Raw genomic sequence first — 26,896 nt, forward strand, 5'->3', positions numbered from 1 at the left:
ATTATTACAGCATTTGATTCTCAGAGCTAATCTTTCCGGTATTTATGGTTACTAGTTAGGTTTTGGCTTCATAGAAGCTTCTCAAGTAACCTGCAGGTATCAAGGAAGGTTAGTGTATGCAATGTATGGTTATAATATATGCATAGAAAATTCTGCAAGAGGTGAGGAGATAGTGCTATTAATAGAATTTTAAATTAAATATTAGATCAACAGAAGGAAAAGAGGGAAAAAATAAGCAAAGTGCTGTTAATTCTGTCAATTTTTTTTTTTTTTTTTTTTTTGGGGACGGAGTTTCGCTCTTGTTACCCAGGCTGGAGTGCAATGGCGCGATCTCGGCTCACCACAACCTCCGCCTCCTGGGTTCAGGCAATTCTCCTGCCTCAGCCTCCTGAGTAGCTGGGATTACAGGCACGCGCCACCATGCCCAGCTAATTTTTTGTATTTTTAGTAGAGACGGGGTTTCACCGTGTTGACCAGGATGGTCTCGATCTCTTGACCTCGTGATCCACCCGCCTCGGCCTCCCAAAGTGCTGGGATTACAGGCGTGAGCCACCGCGCCCAACCTAATTCTGTCAATTTTTTAAACAAGATAAGCCCCAAATGAAGTTAACTGTATTGCATATAATATTTTATATAATGTTACTGTGTCTTCATCTCTTAGATTTGGACTATGAAATCAAGTGCCGTAATAGATGTTTTTTTATCACCTCTCCATGACAATCTTTTAAAAATTAGGAAAGTTTACGTTGTCTGGTTACCTTTATTTGTATTCCGTGGTACTACTCAACCAAATCTAATTGCTTTAAAGTAATCGTAAATTCTTTCATGGACCTCTTGTTTTAGAGCAGCCTTGTTGCAAGAATATAGTACATTTGGCTTGGTGTAGTGGCTTATACCTATAATCCCAGCACTTTGGGAGGCCAAGGAGATTGTTTCAGGCCAGGAGTTTGAGACCTGCCTGGGCAGCAGAGTGAGACTCCTGCCTTTACAGAAAAATTTTTTAAAAATTAGCTAGGCGTGCTGGAAAGCTGTTACATATAATTTTTTTTTTTAATTTTTTTTTTTAACAAAACCATGTTAGGGAGTGCATAAAGTGAAGTTAGTAGGTATATTTAATAAAAGAATATTGTGTTCCAAGTATAGAACCATTTCTCATCAAAAAGAGTTAATAGTTTTATTCAGGAGAAGAAAATGACATATTAGGTATTTTTGTCTTTAATGATTTTAGCTTTTATTTTAGATTCAGAGAGTACATGTGCAGGTTACATGGGTATATTGTGTGATGCTGAGGTTTGAAGTATGATTGAACTGTCACCCAGTTCGTGAGCATAGTACCCAATAGTTAGTTTTTCAACATCAAGTATTTATTTTTATTTTTTGAGATGGAGTTTCGCTCTGTCACCCAGGCTGGAGTGCAGCGAGGCCATCTCTGCTCATTGCAACCTCCACCTCCTGGGTTCAAGCAATTCTCCTCCCTCAGCCTCCTGAGTAGCCAGGATTACAGGTGCCCACCACCATGCCTAGCTAATTTTTGTATTTTTAGCAGAGATGGGGTTCATCATATAGGCCAGGATGGCCTGGAGCTCCTGACCTCAGGTGCTCTGCCCGCCTCGGCTTTCCAAACTGCCTGGATTACAGGCGTGAGCCACCTGCCCAGCCTAAGAATTTATTATTATTGTTTTTTTTTTTTTTTTTTTTTTTTTTTGAGAGGGATTTTCGCTTTTTTTCCCCAGGCGGGAGTAAAATGGCGCGATCTGGGCTCACCGCAACCTCCGCCTCCTGGGTTCAGGCAATTCTCCTGCCTCAGCCTCCTGAGTAGCTGGGATTACAGGCACGCACCACCATGCCCAGCTAATGTTTTTGTATTTTTAGTAGAGACGGGGTTTCACCATGTTGACCAGGATGGTCTCGATCTCTTGACCTCGTGATCCACCCGCCTCAGCCTCCCAAAGTGCTGGGATTACAGGCTTGAGCCACCGCGCCCGGCATTATTATTGTTTTTGAAACAAAGTCTTGCTCTGTTGCCCAGGCTGGAGTGCAGTGGTGCATTCTTAGCTAACTGCAACCTCCGCCTCCCAGGTTCAAGTGATTCTCCTGCCTTAGCCTCGTAAGTAGCTGGGATCACAGGTATGGGCTACCACATCTTACTAATTTTTGTATTTTGAGTAGAGACGGGATTTCACCATGTTGGCTAAGCTGGTCTCAAACTCCTGACCTCAGGTTATCCACCCATCTGGGCCTCCCAAAGTCCTGGGGTTACAGGTATGAGCCACTGCACCTAGCCAACGTTAAGTATTTTTAAATTTGTATTTATTTTTTGCATAAGTACTAAAGATTCACATGGTCAACATTGGAAGGCTACAAAGTATATGGTGGAGAGTCTCCCTTCCATCTTGGTCTCTCAAATACCCAGTCACAGCCAGTATTCGAACTTTTATCCTCCTGGAGAATATTGTATGCATTTATAAAGAAATGAATGTGTGTTTTGCTTTCTTGTATATTGTTTTGCCCACAAATAATAGCAATGCATTGTTCTGTACTTTAACAATGTATTTTAGATAACTTTATGTTTCTGTACATATAGAGCTTCCTCATTTTTTTTACATGGTTTTGGTATACCATAATTTAACTAGTGTCTTATCATAATTAGGTTGTTTGAACGTTTTTACTGTTAAAAGCAATACAGTGAATAACTTTGTACATGGTGTTGTTTTATTTATATCTATAGGATAAAATAAAACAGAATCGTTCGATTCAAATGTATGTGTTGTAATTTTGATTGATATTGCCAAACTGGCTCTCTGCCTTGTTTGGGTAAGGCTTTTTTCTTTGTTTTTAGTTGAGATCTAATTTACAAACAATGAAACTGCCAGTTTTTAAAGTATACAATGTATTGGGAAGCTTATGCCAATTTACACTATAACCTGTAGTGTGTGACAATACCTTCATTGCTTAGTCTTACAACACTGTGTTGATACCTTTTTGGTTTTTATATTTTTACCAACACTAATATGTAAGAATGGTATTGGGATAATTTTTGGTTTGTTTATTTACCTTTTTTTCCTAAGTACAACTTACATACTGTGAAACAGAACTCATAAGTGTACAGCTCAGTGAGTTTATCACTGTCCAGGTCAAGATACAGAACATGGTCAGCACCCCAGAATGTCCACTTTTATACTCTTCCCCCCCCCACAAAAAACTGCTCTGACCTCTGTCACCAAACATGGTAGACTTTTGCCTCTTTTTGAACTTCCTATAAAAGAAATCATGCAGAGCGTACTTTCTTGCCTTCTTTATCTTTTTAAATTTTTGTAGAGTCAGGGTCTATTTTGTTCAGACTGGCCTCAAGCAATCCTTCCCCTCAGCTTCCCAAAGTGCCAACATTACAGGTGTGAACCACTGCACCCAGCCTTTCTGATTTCTTTCATTCTGTAGTATATGTGAAATTCATCCATGTTGCATGCATCTGTTATTCTTTTTCATTGCTATGATTCAGTTACTTGAATGTACCATAATTTATCTTAGTGTTAATGGATATTTGGTTGATTTTATTTTTCATCTTTTTTGGATAGAACTTCTGTAAAATTCTTGTACATATCTTTGGAGGTATTAAGCACTCATTTCTTTTGGCCATACCGTACTGGGCAGATTTTGTTTTTAAGGTCAATTTATACACAATAAAATTCATCAGTTTTTAGTTACAACTTGATAGGAAACCCATGGGTCTTAGATTTCTGCATTTCTTATGAGAAGAATCCTGATGGCTGCCTTTTTTTCTGAACTTAATCTTTTTTTTTTTTTTTTTTTTTTGAGATCGGATCTCACTCTTTTGCCCAGGCTGGAGTGCAGTGGTGTGATTTCGGCTCACTGCAACCTCTGCCTTCTGAGTTCAAGCAATTCTCTGCCTCAGCCTCCCGAGTAGCTGGGATTATAGGCAGCCGCCACTATGCCTGGCTAATTTTTGTATTTTTAGTAGAGATGGGGTTTCACCATCTTGGCCAGGCTGGTCTTGAACTCCTGCCCTTGGGATCCACCTGCCTCCACCTTCCAAAGTGCTGGGGTTTCAGGTATGAGCCACCGCACATGGCCAACTTAGCTTTTAAAGAATGTGGGAAGGTAGGCTCTCAGAGCCATGGAGCAAAGGGCAGGTTTGCTTATAGTCTTCAAAGATAGAGATAATGCCCCCCTCTAGAGTAAATGGCAGACACGCTTCCTGCACATTTTTCAAGTTGGGGATTTCGTAAGCTCTGTCTTTTCTTTCCTGTGAAGCAGCCTGTGCAGGTGTCATCTGACTTCACAGTGCCCTGTGGCAGTTGGGACTCAAGCAGCTGGCACAAGAAAATGCTGATACTCTGACTACTGTTATGAGTAATAAAGTCCTTTGTCTCTGACTCAAGAATGTCATGCCTTTTGCCAGTATCCATGACACCGTGGTAGACTGACTTGTTAGTTTGAAAGTGAGATAAAATCTCACTTTGAAATAGTTGGTACAGGATTCAGTGAATTTTGACAAATGTATAGTCTTTTTTTTAATAGAGTCGAGAGTCTTGCTTTCTCACCCAGACTGGAGTGAAGTGGTGCGATCTCAGCTCACTGTAGCCTTTGCCTCCCAGGTTCGAGCAGTTCTGCCTCACGGCTCACGTGTAGCCGGGACTGCAAGCACATGCCACCACACCCAGCTAATTTTTTTTTTTTTTTTCTTTTTTTGGTGACAGGATCTTGCCCTGTTGCCCATGCTGGAGTGTAGTGGCATGATCTGGGCTTACTACAACCTCCGCTTCACAGGTTTAAGCGATTCTCCTGCCTCAGCCTCCCAAGTAGCTAGGACTACAGGTACACGCTATCACGCCCAGCTAATTTTTGTGGGTTTTTTTTCTTTTTTGAGTTGGAGTCTCACTCTGTCGCCAGGCTGGAGGGCAGTGGTACGATCTTGGCTAACTGCATCCTCCGTCTCTGGGTTCAAGCGATTCTCCTGCCTCAGCCTCTTGAGTAGCTGGGACTACAGGCATGAGCTACCACATCTGGCTAATGTTTGTATTTTTAGTAGAGACAGGGTTTCACCATGTTGGCCAGGCTGGTCTTGAACTCCTGACCTCAAGTGATCCACGACCTCAGCCTCTCAAAAGTGCTGTGCCACCGCACCCTGCCAAATGTATAGAGTCTTACAGTCACCACCACAATCAAGTCATAGAATATTTTTGTCACCCCAGATTTCCTTTATTCTCCTTTACATGTGCCTCCTCTACCTCACCCTAGGCAACCCTGGATCTGCATTTTGTCACCCTAATTTTGCCATATCAAGAATTTCAGAGGCACAATGGCTTATGCCTGTAATCCCAGCACTTTGGGAGGCCAAGGCAGGAGGATCACTTGAGCCTAGGAGTTTACCATCTCTAAAAGGAATATACCATACATAATTTATCCTACTGTTAATGGATATTTGAGTGCAGTGGTGTGACCATGGCTCACTGTGATCTCGAGCTCCAGGGCCAGTGATTCTCCTGCCTCAGCCTCCTGAGTAGTTGGGGCTAGAGGAGTGATATGGTTTAAATCTGTGTCCCCAGCCAACCAAATCTCATGTCATATTGTAATCCCCAGTCCCTAAAACAAACAAACAAAAAGTTTCCTATAAATAGTTATACAGTATATAGCCTGTTGTGTCTGACTTCATTTATTCAGTGTAATGCTTTTGACATCCATTCATAGTATTGCATGTATCACTAGTTCATACCTTTTTTTTTTTTTTTTTTTTCCTGAGTAGTTTTCTATTGTGTGTCTGTACCATTGTTTGGATATATGTTTATACATTCACCAGTTGGGGGACATTTGGATTGTTTCCAGTTTGGGACTTACGAATAAAGCTGCTGTGAACATTTGAGTATGAGTCTTGGTGTGGGCCTTTGTTTTTATTTTGGGGAATAGGCTCTTAGGGAGTGGAAATCCCAATTTTATGGTGTGCTTTTTAACTTGGTAATGAACTACCAAATTGTTTACCAGATTGTTTAATATCCTTTTGCATTCCTATCTGAATAGTTTTAATTTATATGTCTCATTTTGAGTGAGGTTGAAAGCATCTTTTTAAATGCTTGATTTACTTGTATTTCCTTTTCTATAAACTGTTCAAATCTTTTTGCCTGTTGTTCTATTAGGTGTTAGAAATTTTTTTATGATTTGTAGGCATTCTTTATATATTAGGGAAAATTTTTGGCCATGCTATGAACTACATTTTTTTCCCATTAGTCAGGTATCTTTTAAGGATACATCTACAGTGAGTTTTGCCATGTAGAAGTTTGTCTCTGAAGTTCTTAATCTCAGTTATTTACTAATACAGGACTTCACGTAAGGAAGAAACAAGTTGTCTCTTTGAAAGTATAAATTGTGCTTTCTAGCGGTGTTTTCCATAGACATAACTTCATTGGGAATAAAGAAAAATAATGTGAAGACTTGTTTGTTTTCTATATTCTCATAAGAATTTTACCACCTTTTAGAAACACAGCTACAGAATGAAAACAAGATTGTATCTTAAATTATGTGTATATAAGAGACAAAAATATTAAAAGTAATATTACATTTGTCTGTTGCAGAAATAGCTACTCAAGATGTTGATGTTGCAGACTTGGCTAGTGCAAGCCTTGTTTATTTTCCTCACCACTGAATCTATAGGTAAGGTTCATGAAATACTCTTACCTTCTAACTTCACAAATTAGGTTTGTATATTTTTATATCATTATATAATGAAGCTTATGTTTAATTATTCTTTATGTTCATATATTCTTTCTAGGATAATCGAGGAAATAATATCTTAAAATGATTTTAATAAGTAAAATTATGCTTGATAATCTTTTTTTGTATAATTTGAGTTGTAACAGTCATTCAGTAATCTTAAATGCTATGTATTGATACTAAAAATAACTTTAAAATGGGGAAGGAAAAACATGTGTGGCTTTTTTTTTTTTTTTTTTTTTTTTCAGTAAATGAATAGGAGAAAATCTGTTAAGTCTTGTTAAATTTTAAGTCATTCATACTGCACGCTCTTCAAGTATTAAAGGGCTGCTTTCCTGTGTCTCTTTCCTGTTTGGTAACTCCCCAAACTACAGTAACCCAGTTATCCAGTCTCCTTCCTACTAGGCCCCACCTTCAACACTGGGGATTACAATATGAAATAAGATTTGGATGGGGACACAGATTCAAAGCATATCACGCCTCTAGTCCCTCTGAGTCTGTATTCAGGAGGCTGAGGCAGGAGAATTACTCGAACCCTAGAGCTCAAGGTCACAGTGAGCCATGGTCATGCCATTGTACTCTGTGCTGGGCTACAGAGCAAGACCCTGTATTATAAAAAATATTTATCTGTACATGCGTGTGTATCAGAGCCACTGTAGTCAGACTGGTTTTGGTATATTAATTTTTTTCCATAAAGAGCCTTTTTAAAAAAAATTATTTATTTATTTAACTTTAGGTGCATACTATATCTGGCATTTCTCCCCATGTTATCCCTTCCCACCCTCCCTTCCCTCCCCACCCCGTCTCTCCCCTACCCCCCCCCCCCCCCAACTGCCCCCAGTGTGTGATGCTCCTCTCCCTGAATCCACATGTTCTCATTGTTCAACACCTACCTACTGAGTGAGAACATGTGGTGTTTGGCTTTCTGTTCTTCTGTCAGTTTGCTGAGAATTATGGTTTCCATATTCATCCAAGTCCCTACAAAGGACACAAACTCATCATTTTTTATGGCTACATAGTATTCCATGGTGTATGTGTACCACATTTTCTTTGTCCAGTCTATCATTGATGGGCATTTGGGTTGGTTCCAGGTCTTTGCTTGTGTACACAGGGCTACAATGAACATACATGTGCATGTGCCTTTATAGTAGAATGATTTATAGTTCTTTGGGTATATACCCAGTAATGGGATTGCTGGGTCAAATGAAATTTATATTTCTAGATCCTTGAGAAATCACCACACTGTCTTCCACAGTGGTTGAACTATTTACACTCCCACCAACTGTGTAAGAGTGTTCCTATTTCTCCACGTCCTCTCTAGCATCTGTTGTCTCCAGATTTTTTAATGATTGCCATTCTAATTGGCGTGAGATGATATCTCAATGTGATTTTGATTTACATTTCTCTAATGACCAGTGATGATGAGCATTTTATGAGGCCAACAAACATATTAACAAATGCTAATCATGACTGGTCATAAAGAGCCTTTTATTCAAAGACAACAATATTTATAATAAATATCCAATAACTGTCATTTTTATAATGCTTATTGTGGCCCAGGCACTGTCCAAATGTTTTCTCTATATTATTTTTGGCTGTGTGTTGTGTTTTTTTTTTTTTTTTTTTTTGAGACAGAGTCTCAGTCTGCCACCCAGGCTGGAGTGCAGTGGCACAATCTCCACACACTGCAACCTCTGCCTCCTGGGTTCAAGTGATTCTCCCACCTCAGCCTCCCAAGTAGCTGAGACTTTTTTTGAGACAGAGTCTTGTTCTGTCACCCAGGCTGGAGTGCAATGGGATCTCGACCAACTGTAACCTCTGCCCCACAAGTTGAAGCAATTCTTCTGCCTCAGCTTCCTGAGTAGCTGGGATTACAGGTGTGGGCCACCACACCCGGCTAATTTTTGTATTTTTAGTACAGATGGGGTTTTGCCATGTTGGTCAGGCTGGTCTAGAACTCCTGATCTCAGGTGATCTGCCCATCTCAGCCTCCCAAAGTGCTGGGATTACAGACGTGAGCTACCACATCCTACCTGGTTATAATATATGCTAATTCATGTGCCTTCATCTTACCCTGTAAACATTAAGAAATAACTTCATCAGATACCTTTCTTAATTAAAATACTTTCTTTTTACAGTTTAATCTCCACCTGGTAGCCCTATAAAATGGGGCTAATTTGGCATGGGATGGTTTTAGTGAAGCTGTGTCTCCCTGTTAAAAACAGAACATATGCCCATTTTTTAATATTTCTTTTATTCTGTGTGATTAAAAATTAATCATATTAGGTCTCTATATCTTTTGTTTTTAGTACTTCAGAGAATATTTCATATTTAATATCCCTATAGTTACTATCTCTAAAGTATAGTGATTTTGCCAAAGAATAAAGTGAGGTCTAGGGAGTTGTAAGGCCCAGTATCACAGGGTAACTTAGTAGAGATTCTTCACAAGGTGAAGGACCATATTATTAGAAATTGAGAGTATACACTTAGATTTACAGTAGACATGTATGAATAATGGCAAGATGATATAAACAGGTCACATTATAAGTTCCAACTCTGGGTTTTCCAGGCTTTATGAGAGGTCCTAGGATTCCATTTGGGGATACAATTTTGACTGCAAAGACCATTTTAAATTTTTCCTGTTGATTTTGAGAGATGGAATAAGAAAATAATTATCTAATTTTTTAAGATAGCTTTATCCTTTGTGCCACCTAGATGAGGACCAAGTTGGGAATTGGAAGAGTCTGTTAACTGAGGTTGACTTTTAGTTACCTCAGCATTCTTTACCTATAAAAGGTTGAAGTAAATGATCTCTAAGGTTCTTTGCAGTATCACAGTTATGTTACTCTATGCCTTTTACCTTAACTGCTAAAACAGTCACCTCTGATGAACCCTTATAGACCCTATCAGTGTGACTAGATTACCTGTCTCTGGAAAGTAGTAATAATGATAGACTGCCATTTATTGGAGGTCTGTTGAGTACCAGTCATTGTACTAAGTGCTTTACATAAGTAATTTTTTTTGTTTTTTTGTTTGTTTGAGACAGCGTCTCTCTCCATAGCCCAGGCTGGAGGACAGTGGCCAGTCTGAGCTTATTGCAGCCTTGACTTCCTGGGCTCAAGCAATCCTCCTGCCGTAGCACTCTATGCCCACCCCTAAGTAGAAGTTGCTGGGACTACAGGCAGGTGCCACCATGCCTGGCTAATTTTTGTATTTTTTTGTAGGGACGGTGTTTTGCCATGTTGCCCAGGCTGGTAATTTTTTTCTTTTTTTTAAATTCTGCTGTTTTCTTTTTTTTTTTTTTATTTTTTATTTTATTGCATTTTAGGTTTTGGGGTACATGTGAAGAACATGCAAGATTGTTGCATAGGTACACACGTGGCAGTGTGATTTGCTGCCTTCCTCCCCATCACCTATATCTGGCATCTCTCCCCTTGCTATCTCTCCCCAACTCCCCACCCCCGCACCGTCCCTCCCCAACAGACCCCAGTGTGTAGTGCTCCCTTCCCTGTGTCCCTGTGTTCTCATTGTTCAACACCCGCCTATGAGTGAGAACATGCGGTGTTTGATCTTCTGCTCTTGTGTCAGTTTGCTGAGAATGATGGTTTCCAGGTTCATCCATGTCCCTACAGAGGACACAAACTCATCGTTTTTGATGGCTGCATAATATTCCATGGTGTATATGTGCCACATTTTCCCTGTCCAGTCTATCATCAATGGGCATTTGGGTTTGTTCCAGGTCTTTGCTATTGTAAACAGTGCTGCAATGAATATTCCTGTGCATGTGTCCTTATGGTAGAATGATTTATAATCCTTTGGATATATACCCAGTAACAGGATTGCTGGGTCAAATGGAATTTCTATTTCTAGGTCCTTGAGGAATCGCCACACTGTCTTCCACAATGGTTGAACTAATTTACATTCCCACCAACAGTGTAAAAGTGTTCCTATTTCTCCACATCCTCTCCAGCATCTGTTGTCTCTAGATTTTTTAATGACCGCCATTCTAACTGGCATGAGATGGTATCTCAATGTAGTTTTGATTTGCATTTCTCTGATGACTGGTGATGATGAGCATTTTTTCATATGTGTGTTGGCCTCATGTATGTCTTCTTTTGTAAAGTATCTGTTCATATCCTTTGCCCACTTTTGAATGGGCTTGTCTGTTTTTTTCTTGTAAATCTGTTTTAGCTCTTTGTAAATTCTGGTTATCAGCCCTTTGTCAGATGGGTAGACTGCAAAAATTTTCTCCCATTCTGTTGGTTGCCGTTTCACTCTAATGACTGTTTCTTTTGCCATGCAGAAGCTGTGGAGCTTGATTAGGTCCCATTTGTCTATTTTGGTTTTTGTTGCCAATGTTTTTGGTGTTTTGGTCATGAAGTCCTTGCCTATGCCTATGTCCTGAATGGTTTTGCCTAGATTTTCTTCTAGGGTATTCATGGTGTTAGGTCTTATGTTTAAGTCTTTAATCCATCTGGAGTTAATTTTAGTGTAAGGTGTCAGGAAGGGGTCCAGTTTCTGCTTTCTGCACATGGCTAGCCAGTTTTCCCAACACCATTTATTAAACAGGGAATCCTTTCCCCATTGCTTGTTTTTGTCCAGTTTGTCAAAGATCAGATGGTTGTAGATATGTCGTGTTGCCTCTGAGACCTCTGTTCTGTTCCGTTGGTCTATATCTCTGTTTTGGTACCAGTATCATGCTGTTTTGATTACTGTAGCTTTGTAGTATAGTTTGAAGTCCGGTAGTGTGATGCCTCCCGCTTTGTTCTTTTTGCTTAGAATTGACTTGGCTATGCGAGCTCTCTTTTGGTTCCATATGAGGTTTAAGGTGTTTTTTTTCAGTTCTGTGAAGAAGGTCCTTGGTAGCTTGATGGGGATAGCGTTGAATCTGTAAATTACTTTGGGCAGTATGGCCATTTTCATGATATTGATCTTCCTAACCATGAACATGGAATATTTCTCCATCTGTTTGTGTCCTCTCTTATTTCGTTGAGCAGTGGCTTGTTCTCCTTGAAGAGGTCCTTTATGTTCTTTGTTAGTTGTATTCCTAGGTATTTTATTCCCTTTGTGGCAATTGTGAATGGCAGTTTGTTCTTGATTTGACCCTCTTTAAGTCTGTTATTGGTGTATAGGAATGCATGTGATTTTTGCTCATTGATTTTGTATCCTGAGACTTTGCTGAAATTGCTTATCAGTTTCAGGAGATTTTGGGCTGAGACGATGGGGTCTTCTAGATATACAATCATGTCGTCTGCAAATAGAGACAATTTGACTTCCTCCTTTCCTATTTGAGTACCCTTTATTTCTTTTTCTTGCCTGATTGCTCTGGCTAGAACTTCCAGTGCTATATTGAATAGGAGTGGTGAGAGAGGGCATCCTTGTCTAGTGCCACATTTCAAGGGGAATGCTTCCAGTTTTTGCCCATTCAGTATGATATTGGCTGTTGGTTTGTCGTAAATAGCTTTTATTATTTTGAGATATGTTCTGTCAATACCTAGCTTATTGAGGGTTTTTAGCATAAAGGGCTGTTGAATTTTGTCAAAGGCCTTCTCTGCATCAATTGAGATAATCATGTGGTTTTTGTCTTTGGTTCTGTTTATGTGGTGAATTACGTTTATAGACTTCGTATGTTGAACCAGCCTTGCATCCCCGGGAAGAAGCCTACTTGATCATGATGGATAAGCTTTTTGATGTGCTGTTGCAATCGGCTTGCCAGTATTTTATTGAAGATTTTTGCGTCTATGTTCATCATGGATATTGGCCTGAAGTTTTCTTTTCTTGTTGAGTCTTTGCCGGGTTTTGGTATCAGGATGATGTTGGTCTCACAGAATGATTTGGGAAGAATTCCCTCTTTTTGTATTGTTTGGAATAGTTTCAGAAGGAATGGTACCAGCTCCTCTTTGTATGTCTGGTAGAATTTGGCTGTGAACCCGTCTGGACCTGGGCTTTTTTTGGGTGGTAAGCTCTTAATTGCTGCCTCAACTTCAGACCTTGTTATGGGTCTGTTCAGGGTTTCGGCTTCTTCCTAGTTTAGGCTTGGGAGGATGCAAGTGTCCAGTAATTTATCCATTTCTTCCAGGTTTACTAGTTTATGTGCATAGAATTGTTTGTAATAATCTCTGATTATGGTTTGAATTTCTGTGGAATCTGTGGTGATATCCCCTTTGTCGCTTTTTATTGCATCAATTTGGTTATTCTCTCTTTTCTTTTTTATTAACCTGGCTAGTGGTCTATTTTGTTGATCTTTTCAAAAAACCAGCTCCTGGATTTATTGATTTTTTGAAGTGTTTTTTGTGTCTCTATTTCCTTCAGTTCTGCTCTGATCTTAGCTATTTCTTGTCTTCTCCTAGGTTTTGAGATTTTTTGATCTTGCTCCTCTAGCTCTTTCAATTTTGACGATAGGGTGTCAGTTTTTGCTTGTTCTTGCCTCCTTGCTTCTCATGCGGGCACTTATTGCTATATATTTTCCCCTAGAGACTGCTTTAAATGTGTCCCAGAGATTCTGATATGTTGTGTCTTCATTCTCATTGGCTTCGTAGAACATCTTTATTTCTGCCTTCATTTCATTGTTTATCCAGTCAACATTCAAGAGCAAGTTGTTCAGTTTCCATGAAGCTGTGCGGTTCTGGGTTAGTTTTTGAATTCTGAGTTCTAACTTGATTGCACTGTGGTCTGAGAGACTGTTTGTTACGATTTCCATTCTTTTGCATTTGCTGAGGAGCGATTTACTCCCAATTATGTGGTCAATTTTAGAGTAGGTGTGATGTGGTGCTGAGAAGAATGTATATTCTGTGGATTTGGGGTGGAGAGTTCTATAAATGTCTATTAGGTTTGCTTGGTCCAGGTCTGAGTTCAAGTCCTGGATATCCTTGTTAATTTTCTGTCTGGTTGATCTGTCTAATATTGACAATGGGGTGTTAAAGTCTCCCACTATAACTGTGTGGGAGTCTAAGTCTCTTTGTAAGTCATTAAGAACTTGCCTTATGTATCTGGGTGCTCCTGAATTGGGTGCGTATATATTTAGGATCGTTAGCTCTTCTTGTTGCATTGATCCTTTTACCATAATGTAATGTCCTTCTTTGTCTCTTTTGATCTTTGTTGATTTTAAAGTCTAATTTATCAGAGATGAGAATTGCAACTTCTGCTTTTTTTTGCTCTCCATTTGCTTGGTAAATCTTCCTCCATCCCTTTATTTTGAGCCTTTGTGTATCCTTGCATGTGAGATGGGTTTCCTGGATACAGCACACCGATGGGTTTTGGCTTTTTATTCAATTTGCCAGTCTGTATCTTTTTTTTTTTTTCTTTTTCTTTCCCCCCCCCCATTTATTTATTTTATTGCATTTTAGGTTTTGGGGTACATGTGAAGAACATGCAAGATTTTTTGATTAGGGCATTTAGTCCATTTACATTTAGGGTTAATATTGTTATGTGTGAATTTGATACTGCCATTTTGGTGCTAGCTGGCTGTTTTGCCCATTAGTTGATGCAGATTCTTCATTGTGTTGATTCTCTTTATCATTTGGCATGTTTTTGGAGTGGTTGGCACTGGTTGTTCCTTCATATGTGTAGAGCCTCTTTCGGGAGCTCTTGTAAAGCTGGCGTGGTGGTGACGAAATCTCTGAGTACTTGCATGTTCCCAAAGGATTTTATTTTTCCTTCACTTATGAAGCTTAGTTTCGCTGGATAGGAGATTCTGGGTTGAAAGTTCTTTTCTTTTAGTATGTTGAATATCGGCCCCCATTCTCTTCTGGCTTGTAGGGTTTCTGCTGAGAGATCTGCTGTGAGTCTGATGGGCTTCCCTTTGTGGATAACCCGACCTTTCTCTCTGGCTGCCCTTAGTATTTTCTCCTTCATTTCAACCCTGGTGAATCTGACGATTATGTGCCTTGGGGTTGCTCCTCTTGAGAAATATCTTTGTGGCATTCTCTGTATTTCCTGGATCTGAATGCTGGCCTGACTTGCTAGGTTGGGAAAGTTCTCTTGGATAATATCCTGAAGAGTATTTTCCAGCTTGGATTCATCCTCTTCGTCGCATTCAGGTACACCTATCAAACATAGATTAGGTCTTTTCACATAGTCCCACATTTCTTGGAGACTTTGTTCATTCTTTTTCACCCTTTTTTCTCTATTCCTGTCTTTTCGTTTTATTTCATTGAGTTGATCTTCGACCTCTGATATCCTTCCCAGGCAAGCAGGCTGGTAATTTTTAATCTCAAAAAGACTTCATGGGTAACTACCCAGGAACCCCACAGCAAAAAGGATTCACTGTGGAAAGCCACCTTAAAATTGTGGACATTGAAGCTACAGAAAAATAATAAAATCATGTCAAATAGTTGGGACTTTTATCTTGATAATAGGTAGTCACTAAATCATTTAATGTAGACAAATGTCATAATTATTTTAGAACAGTATCTGTGATAGTAGTATGTAAGATAAACTGGAAGGAGGTCAGGCTGATATAAATAATACAGTGCTCTGTGCTTCAGCAGTCAAAAGGTTTATTTCATTGGAAAGAAGAGATTGATATGCATATTAAGAATATAGAATGAATAAAGTGCAATATTGTTAAGTTGGAGGTTAGTGGAGGCTAATTAGAGAGAGAGGTTGGAAGATGACTACAGAGTATCTGGCCTAGATGTCTGGATGGGAGTGGCGCTGTTAGCAGAGGCAGAGAAGTAAGAATGAAAAATAACAAGTTTGAAAAGATTGTGATACATATAATTTTGGACATGCTAATTTAAACATAGCTACAGGAAATCTCAGGTAAATATATGTCTAATGGGTTATTGAAAGCATGGAGGAGTTAAGTGCTAGAGACGGGAACTGAGATGCCATCAACATGGACTAGGTGATAGGTATAGCATATAGTTTAATTTTTTTTTTACCCGATCTGATTCTTTGTGTTTTGTTTGTTTTTTGAGACTGGGTCTTGCTATGTCGCCCAGTCTGGAGTGCAGTGGCTTGACCTCAGTTCACTGCAGCTTCCACCTCCCAGGTTCAGGTGATTCTCATGCCTCAGACTCCCAAGTAGCTGAGATTACAGGTACCCACCACGACACCTGGCTAATTTTTGTAGAGACAGGGTTTCACTCTGTTGGTCATGCTGATTCTTTGTTTGTAAATAGGGGATCTTATCCCATGTGTTTATTCTCAATCCATTGTCCAGGGTGGAGTGCAATGGTGTACTACAACCTCGACCTCTTGAGCTCAAGCGATCATCCCGCCTCCAGCCTCCGAAGTAGCTGGGACTATAGGCATGCATCACCATGCTCGGATAATTTTTTTTTTATTTTTAGTACAGATGGCGTCTCCCTATGTTGCCCGAGCTGGTTTCAAACTCCTGAGCTCAAGCAATCCTCTTGCCTCGGCCTTCCAAAAGTGCTGAGGTTATAGACATAAACCACCAGACGCAGCTCCATGCATTTATTCTTAAAACTAAACTGTTTGGCCACCTTGTTTTATTCTTCCTGTTTTGTATTGGTCCCTTGCTGTTTCTTTTGATGTTTGAGTTTTGATGTGTGGACATATATTCTGTCTGTCTGTGACCCCAACTGTACTCCACAACAGCATTCAGTACTGTGGAGGAGACTACCACTGCCTATTTTCTGGAGAGTTTAGTTTAGACCTGGGGTCCAAATGGAGGGACAGAATAGGTCATGGGGCAAGTATATATCATGCTGCAGGTAGTCTGTGTTTCCTTAAAGAAATAGTTTATACCTTGGGCTAAAGCATGAATGGGTTTTTCTTAATTCAGCTCCATTATCCTAATTTGCATATTTCTTTACAAATTCAGGCATTAAATTCTAACCATATTGATTTTCAGTTGTGTATTCTTTTTCTGTGTCTTTAGGGATATTTTAGTGAAGGTTGAGGGACTCTACATTGAATGCTACCAGTTAGATATCATTTTGTACCAGAAAAATTCAGTCTATTTATATATTTTCTGTTGTTCCTTTTTAGGTGAACTTCTAGATCCATGTGGTCATATCAGTCCTGAATCTCCAGTTGTACAACTTCATTCTAATTTCACTGCGGTTTGTGTGCTAAAGGAAAAATGTATGGATTATTTTCATGTAAATGCGAATTACATTTTCTGGAAAACAAACCATTTTACTATTCCTAAGGAACAATATGCTATCATAAACAGAACAGCATCCAGTGTCACCTTTACAGATATAGCTTCATTAAATATTCAGCTCACTTGCAACATTCTTACATTTGGACAGCTTGAACAGAATGTTTATGGAATCACAGTAATTTCAGGCTGTAAGTTTTGTTTTTGTCTTACTTCAGGCATTGTCATGACTGTTGAACTGCATTTTTAATAATGTCCTTTCATCTTTATAAAATGTAGTAACTTGTAGACTTAGTGACTTGGACATGTTTGTTTTTTAAAAAATAAGCTTAGAAGTAGGAACTGCATTTCCATTGTTAATGTGCCAAAGCCTAAAGAGTGATACAAGTCTCCTGTCTTTCCTGAAAGTCAAGCAGTTTTCAGTTTATTAAATAAATATTTGACATGAGACCCTCCCTCCCACTACAAGAAAGTATTGTTGAATTGACATCTATGATGGTAACTCTCAATATCCCTTAATTGCTGAGAAAATTCACATGTAAAACAGCTATCTGAAGAAGGCAAAAAAGGCTGGGCGCAGTGACTCATATCTATAATCTCAGCACTTTGGGAGGCGGAGGCGGGCGGATCACCTGAAGTCGGGAGTTCGAGACCAGCCTGACCAACATGGAGAAACCCTGTCTTTACTAAAAATACAAAAATAGTCAAGCATGGTGGTGCATGCCTGTAATCCCAGCTACTTGGGAGGCTGAGGCAGGCGAATCACTTGAAGCCGGGAGGCGGAGGTTGTGGTGAGCTGAGATGATGGCATTGCACTCCAGCCTGGGCAATAAGAGTGAAACCCTGTCTCCAAAAATAAAGAAGGCAAATCAATACTGGAGTAAACCTTTTTGTGTGTGTGTGTGTGTGTGTGTGAGTCAGACTCTCACTCTGTCGCCTAGGCTGGAGTCCAGTGACATGATCTCAACTCATTGCAATCTCCACTTCCCGGGTTCAAGTGATCTCCCTGCCTTAGCCTCCCAAGTAGCTGGAACTACAGGCATGAACCACCATGCCTGGCTAATTTTTTGTACTTTTAGTAGAGATGGGGTTTTGCCATGTTGGCCAGACTGTTCTCAAAACTCCTGGCCTCAGATGATTCACCTGCCTCAGACTCCCAAAGTGATAGGATTACAGGTGTGAGCCACCCCGCCTGGCCTTGGAGTAACAAAGTAAACAAAATAAACTTACTGTGATCTAGAGGTGGGTTATTAAATTTGTAGATCACCCAGACTTTACAATTTTGGCATATGCTTTTCTTCCAACAGAGTTGGGAACGTAATAAGAAAATAAATATAAATGAATAATTTTTGCTTCTTACAAACATATATAAATATTACCCTTAAAAATTCACTTAATGGAGAAATCAGCTGATATTTTTATCCAGTTATAAATGAAAGATGATTTTATGTAGAAAATTAATATGAAACAAACCAGTTAATGACAGTTAGGATGGATATATATGTATTACTGCCTGAAAAGAAGTATAAGAGTTTAGATAGAAAAGAAATTAACAACATTACCAGCCTTTCATAGTGTCCATACTTTTTGCTTGGGTTTGTTTTTTTTTTTTTCCATCTAATTTAGGTTGTAAATGTCTTGGGTAGTATATAAATTGCATACTATTTGTGGATATAACGCTTTTTGAAAAACAATCTCTTTTAGTGCCCCCAGAAAAACCTGAAAATTTGAGTTGCATTGTGAATGAGGGAAAGAAAATGATGTGTCAGTGGGATCCTGGAAGGGAAACACACTTGGAGACAAACTTCACTTTAAAATCTGAATGGTATGTTGTTTTAAATTTGTTTTGTGTTAGATTTATTAAGTTATTCATTTTCCAAGTAATAATATTAAATGCTATTTTTAAACATTTAATTTTTTTATTTTGTAACATTTCAAATATATGTAAAAGTAGAGGCCAGGTGTGGTGGTTCACACCTGTAATCCCAGCACTTTGGGAGGTTGAGGCAGGCAGATCACTTGAGGTCAGGAGTTCGAGTCCAGCCTGGGCAATAGGATGAAACCCTATCTCTACCAAAATTACAAAAATTAGCTGGGCGTGATGGCAGGCACCTGTAATCCCAGGTACTCTGAGGTTGAGGCAGGAGAATCGCTTGAATCCAGGAGACGAAGGTTGCAGTGAGCCGAGATCGCACCACTGCACTCCAGCCTAGACAACAGAGTGAGACTCCATCTCAAAAAATTAAATATAAAAGTAGAAATAATCATATAATAAATACCCATACGTACCCATTACTCAGCTTCAACAGTGGCCAGCTTGTGACCAGTCTTATTTCAAAGATACTCTTACCCATATTATCTTGAAGAGAAAATCTCAGACATCATATCATTTCATCAAAAATATTTCAATACATATCTCTAAAAGATAAGGACATTTTTAAGAAAGCATAACAACATACCATTATTACACTCAGATATAAAATACATCATTTTCTGTTAGTGTTAATTTCCCCCATTGTCTCATAAATACGTGTAGATGTATAATTTTTTTTACATTTGTTTGAATCAAGATTAGAATAATATGCTCCATACTTTCTGAATTTATATCTTGTCCCTCAAACTATAGGTTCTGTTTCTTTTTCCTTATAATTCAGTTGTTAAAACTTTTTCCTTACAATTCATTGTTTAACATATTCTCTTGTCTTTTTTTTTTCCTTTTTGAGTCTTGCTCTGTCACCAAAGCTGGAGTGCAGTTGTGCAATCTTGGCTCACTGCAACCTCCGCCTCCTGTGTTCAAGCGACTCTTCTGCTTCAGCCTCCTGAGTAGCTGGGATTACAGGTGTGCACCACCACGCTCAGCTAATTTTTTTTGGTATTTTATAGTAAAGATGGGAGGTCTCACCATGGTGGTCAGGCTGGTCTCACTACTGACCTTGTGATCCACCTGCCTTGGCCTCCCAAAGTGCTGGGAATACAGGTGTGAAGCACCATGCCCAGCCCCCTTGTCTTTTTATTTCCAAAAAATTGCTGTTAGACCTACAGATTTCATCAGATTTGGGTTTGATTGGTTTGATTCCCCCCCCCCCCCCAAAAAAAAATATTTTGTAGGAGTGATGGATACTTCTATCAGGAACATCCAGATAATGTTTCACTGTTTTTCTTTTTTCTGAAATTAAGATTGAGCAGTGGTTTCAGGTGTTGTCAGCCTTATTCCTTTAGTAAGTTTCCCATTTTGTTTTCAAACCCAAAAGCTGAAAGAATTTTGCAGTGAACACTCTTACATATCCATCACCTATATTCTACAATTAACGTTTTACTATATTTTCTTCATTATCTATTTATGCATCCTTCTTTCTATCTATTCATCCCTTTTTTATGCATTTCATAGTGAGTTGCAGTCATTAATATGCTTCACCCTTAATCACTTTACATGAACTAGAGTTCAGTATTTTGTTTTTAGATAAAATTTACATATAGCAAAAACACAGATCTTAGTGTATCATCCACTGAGTTTTGACAAGTACACCCGTGTAACTCAAATCAGTATCAAGACATAGAACATTACAACCAAAAAGTTCCCTCCTGCTCCTTGCCAGTCAATCCCAGCCACTGCCCCACCCATGAGCAACAACCTGATTTTCTTCACCATAGATTATCTTTTCCTGTTACAGAAGGTCATATAAATGAGATTATATAGTCTTTTTTTTTTTTTTCTGAGTGTGGGTCCTCCCTGAATAGTATATAGCCTTTTGTGAAAAGTTTTTCAACTCAACACAATGTTTTGGAAATTTAATCTTGTTGTTTTCCTACTAGTTTTTTCCTTACAGCCTTGAGCAGTCATCAATGATCATAATATAAATTACGAAATGAGTATCCTGTGTTTTGTTTGTTTTAGCTGAAATACTTAAAGAAAATCTTGCCTTTATCAATTGTGAGTTACCCTGAAGTACAATTCAGATAAGAGAAACATGATCGGGTTAATATTTTTCCTTAATTACCAGTTTTATAATGAGTTGATTTCCTGGTATCCTCTTAGATAATGAGGGCTTTTCTTTTTCATTATAAATTTATATTTAAACATATTTGATATTTTAATTCATTATAGTGGTTATTCTTATTGATGCTTAAATTGTCCCATCTTTGATCGGTGGCATTTTTTTTTTTTTTTTAAAGAGAAACTGCATTTGTCAGCCTCTGTCTTTTGTTTTTTCTTTTTTAGAGACAGAGTTTCACCATGTTGGCCAGGCTGGTCTTGAACTCCTGACCTCAGGTGATCCACCCATCTCGGCCTCCCAAAGTAAGGCCACCGTTCCTGGCCTTTTTTTTCTTTTGAGACAGAGTTTCACTTTTTTTTGCCTAGGCTGGAGTGAAGTGGCATGATATCAGCTCACTGCCACCTCTGCCTCCTGAGTTCAAGCGATTCTCCTGCCTCAGCCTCCCAAGTGGTTGGAATTGTATAGGTGCCCACCATCATGCACAGCTAATTTTTGTATTTTTATTAGAGATGGGGTTTCACCATGTTGACCAGGCTGGTCTTGAACTCCTGACCTCAGGTAATCCACCTGCCTCCCAAAGTACTGGGATTACAGGCATGAGACACCACGCCCAGCTCATTCATCGCCTTGATACAACTTCCTTAGCCCTTGGTAGCTCTCTGATATAACATGTTTTTACAGGCTCATCTTACATATTTCTTCACCCAGACTTGGAATCAACCATTTCCCAAAACTCTCTGGTTTCATTTAATGGGAAATAATATTTAGAGACTACAATCTGGGTGGAATTCATCATTACTGTATTGTCATAGTTTTTAGGTTTTTTCAGTCAAAAGAGCTAGGATGTTTTGTGGTTTGAGATATAATACATCTTTTTAAAAGATACAAATTCATACTGATATTTTCAGTTTAAAATTAGGACTGTAGATTTTTACATAATTACATTCACCTAACATCTACATCTTCTTTCTTATGAACTGAAAAACCTAGTTCACAACACTAACATAATTATTCATTTGCTTTATCCTATGGTTAATACAACAGCTGCAGAATATTAACACCAGTATTAGCACCAACAAAATGATTACTAAAAATGATTTTTTTTAGACAGAGTCTTGCTCTGTTGTCAGGCACTAGGCTGGAGTGCAGTGGCGTGATCTTGGCTCACTGCGACCTCCACCTCCCGGGTTCAAGCAATTCTCCTGCCTCAGCCTCCCGAGTAGCTGGGACTATAGGCATGCGCCACCATGCCCAGCTAATTTTTGCATATTTCAGTAAAGACGTGGTTTCACCATGTTGGCGAGGATGGTCTTGATCTCTTGACCCCATGATTGGCCCACCTTGGCCTCCCAAAGTGCTGGGGTTACAGGCGTGAGCCACCTTGCCCGGCCATGATTTATAATTGTTTTTCTTTATGAAGGATGTGTAGTAGTCAAATACTATTTTTTTTTTTTTTTTTAAGGCCGGGCTAGAGTATGGAATATTACTATGTTTTAATATTACTTGGAATAGTTCCTTTCTATGTGGTTATACCACATACTCAGTACACAAGTTTATGTGTTTCATTTTGCTTTTGATTTTTATGAATTTTTCTTAATTATATAAAATAATCCCAAAAGTCAAATCTATTAATAGTATTAAGGCATGTTCAGTGAAGTCTATATTCCTGAATCCTCTGCCTTATAGTTCCTTCTTCCCCTTAGAGGCTGTTTGTGTTTTGATTTGATTTGGGGTTTGGTTTATCCGTCTATTTTAAAAAATAGTGTTATATATACATATTTTTAATTGAGGCATAATTTATATACATATAAATAAATATAGTAATATTATTTGAAACTTTCCATGGTGTTAGAAATCAGATAGTGGTTGCTTAAGTTTGACTAGAAAGAGGAATTTTAGCCCTAAGACTAAAGGCTAAGGGGTGATAGAAATTCTTATCCTTAACCTCCTGTCATCATCTAGCATACTGTGCTTAGAGAAAGCATATCGTGCTTAAAGAAATTTCTGGTACAGTAAGGGTTCTGTTTTAGGGAAAAGAAAAAAAAACAGCACTGGGATCACAAGGAAATAGATAATTTTTGGAGAGGAGTCAGTGGGGATGGAGCATAAAATTTTAAAGCACAATATTTTTAGACTACAAATTTGAAAATAATTTATGTCTTTAGATCAAAGTCAATTTTAAAGAAAGGTTAATTTTTAAGAAATTTTGTTAGTGATCAACAATTTATTGCAAAATTTGCTACAACAGTCTAAATCTCATCAAATTCTTTGCAAGTAATTTTTTTCACTCTAATTTTTTCAGATGTGTTTTTAATGACTGATTCTTCAACTTTTTGTATTTAGGGCAACACACAAGTTTCCTGATTGCATAGCAAAACGTGACACCCCTACCTCATGCACTGTTGATTATTCTACTGTGTATTTTGTCAACATTGAAGTCTGGGTCGAAGCAGAGAATGCGCTTGGGAATGTTACATCAGATCATATCAATTTTGATCCTGTATATAAAGGTAGTTATAAACCTGAATTTGAGAGTTTATTTGACTCTATAGTAGTTTATAAATTAAAGCAGTTTTTAGATTTTAATTAATGTAGAAACAAGCATTTATTTATCTTAGTGATTTTTGTGAAGTCATTTTATCAATAATATCAAATGGAATTTGGAAAAAGAAAAATATCCATAATCCAACCACACTTATAGCTGTTTTCACTTTGAATGTTATCTTCTGGTATTTGTCCAGTTCTCAAACATCTTACACCGTTGTAATTACAAATGTATATTCCATTTTTATTCTCGTTTTAAAAAATTTGATATCATAAATGTTTGTCTTTTGATATATGAACCTGAAGAGATTGACAAATGTAGTAAACTGACAAGGAAAACTAAAGGTTCTTTAGAAATCTTTTTTTGTCCATTATAAGATATATAACATAGCATAATTTTCAGAGAAATTAGTTCATTTGGTAAGGATAAATGACTATTGTAAAATAAAGGGAAATATAAAGAGTATATTTGAGTTTGTATATGAAATTGTAAAACATAATAAGCCTTAGGATTTATTTTTCAGTGAAGCCCAATCCACCACATAATTTATCAGTGATCAACTCAGAGGAACTGTCTAGTATCTTAAAACTGACATGGACCAACCCAGGTATTAAGAGTGTAATAACGCTAAAATATGACATTCAATATAGGACCAAAGATGCCTCAACCTGGAGCCAGGTAAATTGAAAGTTACTGTTTATTCAAATAGTTCTTCTTTCAACCCTCTAACCTTAAAAAGTTTCAGTTATTTTCTAAATGTCTTAAGTTTCTGGTTAAGTGAAATATTTTGCTTCACACCTCTTCTGGGTCTTTATTTCAAACAAGGGCAATCAGGAAGATAGAAAATACAGCTTTGCTGTATACAGTAGCCTTTAAGTACAATGTGAAACTGATATAGGTTGATAGGAAATGGCTTTTTTTTTTAAGAGACAGGGTCTCCCTTTGCTCAGGCTGCTGGCCCACTCCAACTTTGGACTCAAGCTTAGGTGATCCCCCTGCCTTAGTCTCATTACAGGTGTGCACCACCACACCTGGCTGCCATTATTATTATTATTATTATTATTATTATTATTATTTGTGGAGATAGAGTCTCGCCATGTTGCCCAAGGTGGTCTCAAACTCCTTAAGTGATTCTCCTACTTTGTCCTCTCAAAGTGCTGGGATTACAGATGTGAGCTACCACTCCAAACCTAGAAATGGCATTTTTGATGGGGGATACAAAGAATATAGGTAATAGGCAAATTAAGTAGAGGAGCAAAAATAAAGAGATTATAAAGATAAGGTAGCTAGTGTAGGGGTTGGTGTGCTACCCTCTGCCAAAATCAGCCTGTGACTTGTTTTTGTAAATAAAGTTTTTTTTGAACACAGCCATACTAATTTCTTTACATATTGTCTCTATTTTTATTCTACATTGGAAGAGTGAGTAGTTTCAAAGAGATTATCTGGCCCACAAGGCTAAAATATTAGTAAATATTTTATCTACCTCTTTATGGAAAGTTTGCCAACTACTGAGGTAAAGGAAGGGATTGGTAGGGAACTTTTAAGACTGAAAAGGATAGTGTACCCAAAGATGATGCTTGTCAGCAAAAGAAAAAATACTTGGAGCTTTTTAAAAGGCTATCACCACAGCATTCAGCTGTCCATACTCTTCTCTCTTTTGATTTCATTTATCACTAACAGTATGTCTTTGCTTTTGCTGCTGTGGTCACAGTGAGCTTGTAAGGGAATTGGGCTCATGACCTTACTACTTCTCTTTTTCCCACTTAAAGTGCTCAGAATACAATCAGAAAAAGCAATAAAACAAAATTGGTTTAATGCTTCATGTTGTACAGAGAATGTACATAGCTGAAGTTCTTCAGAATGTGATATTAAGTACAGAATCTTAATTCAGTGCTATAAAAAAGACTGATATTTATTTTGTACCTAATATTGTCAGAGTAATAGAACTACTTATTTATCTATGTTTAATCTCTTTTTTTCCTGAAAGCCAAGTTTAAAAACCACAAAAACTCTTGTTTTTCTTGATTGGGCTGGATACCTTCCTTCTGCCCATCCACATCTACGCTCTTCTCTTCCCTACCCTTCTCTTTGTTGTGTCATGCTGACCTGTATGGATTTCATCTGTGGGTTCCTATTCTTTCTAGCTTCCTAGTGACTTTGGTTAATGCTGGGCAGGAGAGAAGACAGAAGAAAAGTGAAATTGGCATGTTTATTTTTCTCTGCTTCCTCCCTGGAACTGGCTTTTTTTGTTGTTGCTTTTTTGAGATGCAGTTTCACTCTCGTTGCCCAGGTTGGAGTGCAATGGCACGATCTTGGCTCACTGCAACCACCGCCTCCCCAGTTCAGGTGATTCTTCTGCCTCAGAATCCCGAGTAGCTGGGATTATAGGTACCCACCACCACGCCCAGCTAATGTTTCTATTTTTAGTAAAGATGGGGTTTCGCCATTGGCCAGGCTTGTCTTGAACTCCTGACCACAGGTGGTCCACTCACCTCAGCCTCCCAAAGTGCTGGGATTACAGGTGTTAGGTACCACACCCAGCCAGCTGTCTTTCAATTTAAGGTCACTGCCTGTCAAGACAGCCCTCCCTAGCTGACCCTCTTCTTTCACGTTCTGGTACCTCTCCTCATCCCTTTGGGCCTAGACGTAGAAACAGCCCCAAAGTATTAACTGCACTGTCTAAGGATTTCATATACTCTGCACGTAGTCCCTTTATGAAACCCTCCTTGAATTAATTCTAAATGGAGTGTGCCATCTGTTTTCTACTGAAATCCTGAGTTATATCAAAAGCCCTGTGGAAGAAATAAAGGGAAAAAAGGAAGGGTAACAGATGTTTCCATACTTCTCAAACCTAATAATTTTACTGATTTAGAAAACTTACACTTATTTCTCTCCTGAGGTTGAGTTTAATGTATCAGTCCTGTTTCAATAAAATAGCTTGTAGGCTGGGTACAGTGGCTCACACCAGCACTTTGGGAGGCCAAGGCAGGTAGATTGCTTGAGGTCAGGAGTTTGAGACCAGCCTGGCCAACATAGTGAAACCTTGTCTATACTAAAAATACAAAAATGAACTGGGAGTGGTGGTGGGTGCCTATGAGTAATCCCAGCTACTCAGGAGGCTGAGGCAGGAGAATCACTTGAACCTGGGAGGCAGAGGCTGCAGTGAGCCTAGATTACATCACTACACTCCAGCCTGGGCAACAGAGCAAGACTCCACCTCAAAAAAAAAAAAAATTCTAAATTTTAACAAAATATAGAAGACCTTACTAATCGAGGTTTTCTGTTGGTTGATTTCCTTTGTTTCAGATTCCTCCTGAAGATACAGCATCCACCCGATCTTCATTCACTGTCCAGGACCTTAAACCTTTCACAGAATATGTGTTTAGGATTCGCTGTATGAAGGAAGATGGTAAGGGATACTGGAGTGACTGGAGTGAAGAAGCAAGTGGGATCACCTATGAAGATAGTAAGTAAATGCATATATGAAGAAGTAAAGCTATTGGAATTCCAGCTGTGAATTGGTTCTGGTTTTAATAATATAGCCTGATTGCTTCT

At 38.5% G+C, this 26,896-nt stretch overlaps 1 protein-coding gene across 5 annotated transcripts in view; it reads left to right on the top strand.

Annotated features, from left to right (window-relative positions):
* IL6ST (interleukin 6 signal transducer) overlaps positions 1-26,896 on the top strand; it is a 67,079-nt gene that overhangs the window by 14,295 nt on the left and 25,888 nt on the right. For 4 of the 5 annotated variants that reach the window (XM_032280572.1, XM_032280599.1, XM_032280582.1 and 1 more), the window contains 6 exons: positions 6,588-6,666; positions 16,687-16,992; positions 18,506-18,626; positions 23,140-23,306; positions 23,865-24,019; positions 26,648-26,807. In XM_032280572.1, coding sequence (XP_032136463.1) covers positions 6,603-6,666; positions 16,687-16,992; positions 18,506-18,626; positions 23,140-23,306; positions 23,865-24,019; positions 26,648-26,807 — 973 coding nt within the window. In that variant the 5' untranslated portion in view covers positions 6,588-6,602. Of the gene's footprint in view, positions 1-6,587; positions 6,667-16,686; positions 16,993-18,505; positions 18,627-23,139; positions 23,307-23,864; positions 24,020-26,647; positions 26,808-26,896 lie in introns of those variants that run through there. The other variant, XM_032280604.1, reaches the window with a different exon arrangement.

Source organism: Sapajus apella, unplaced genomic scaffold (assembly GCF_009761245.1).
Source record: "Sapajus apella isolate SASKATOON/1434 unplaced genomic scaffold, GSC_monkey_1.0 scaffold1, whole genome shotgun sequence".
NCBI lineage: Eukaryota > Metazoa > Chordata > Mammalia > Primates > Cebidae > Sapajus > Sapajus apella.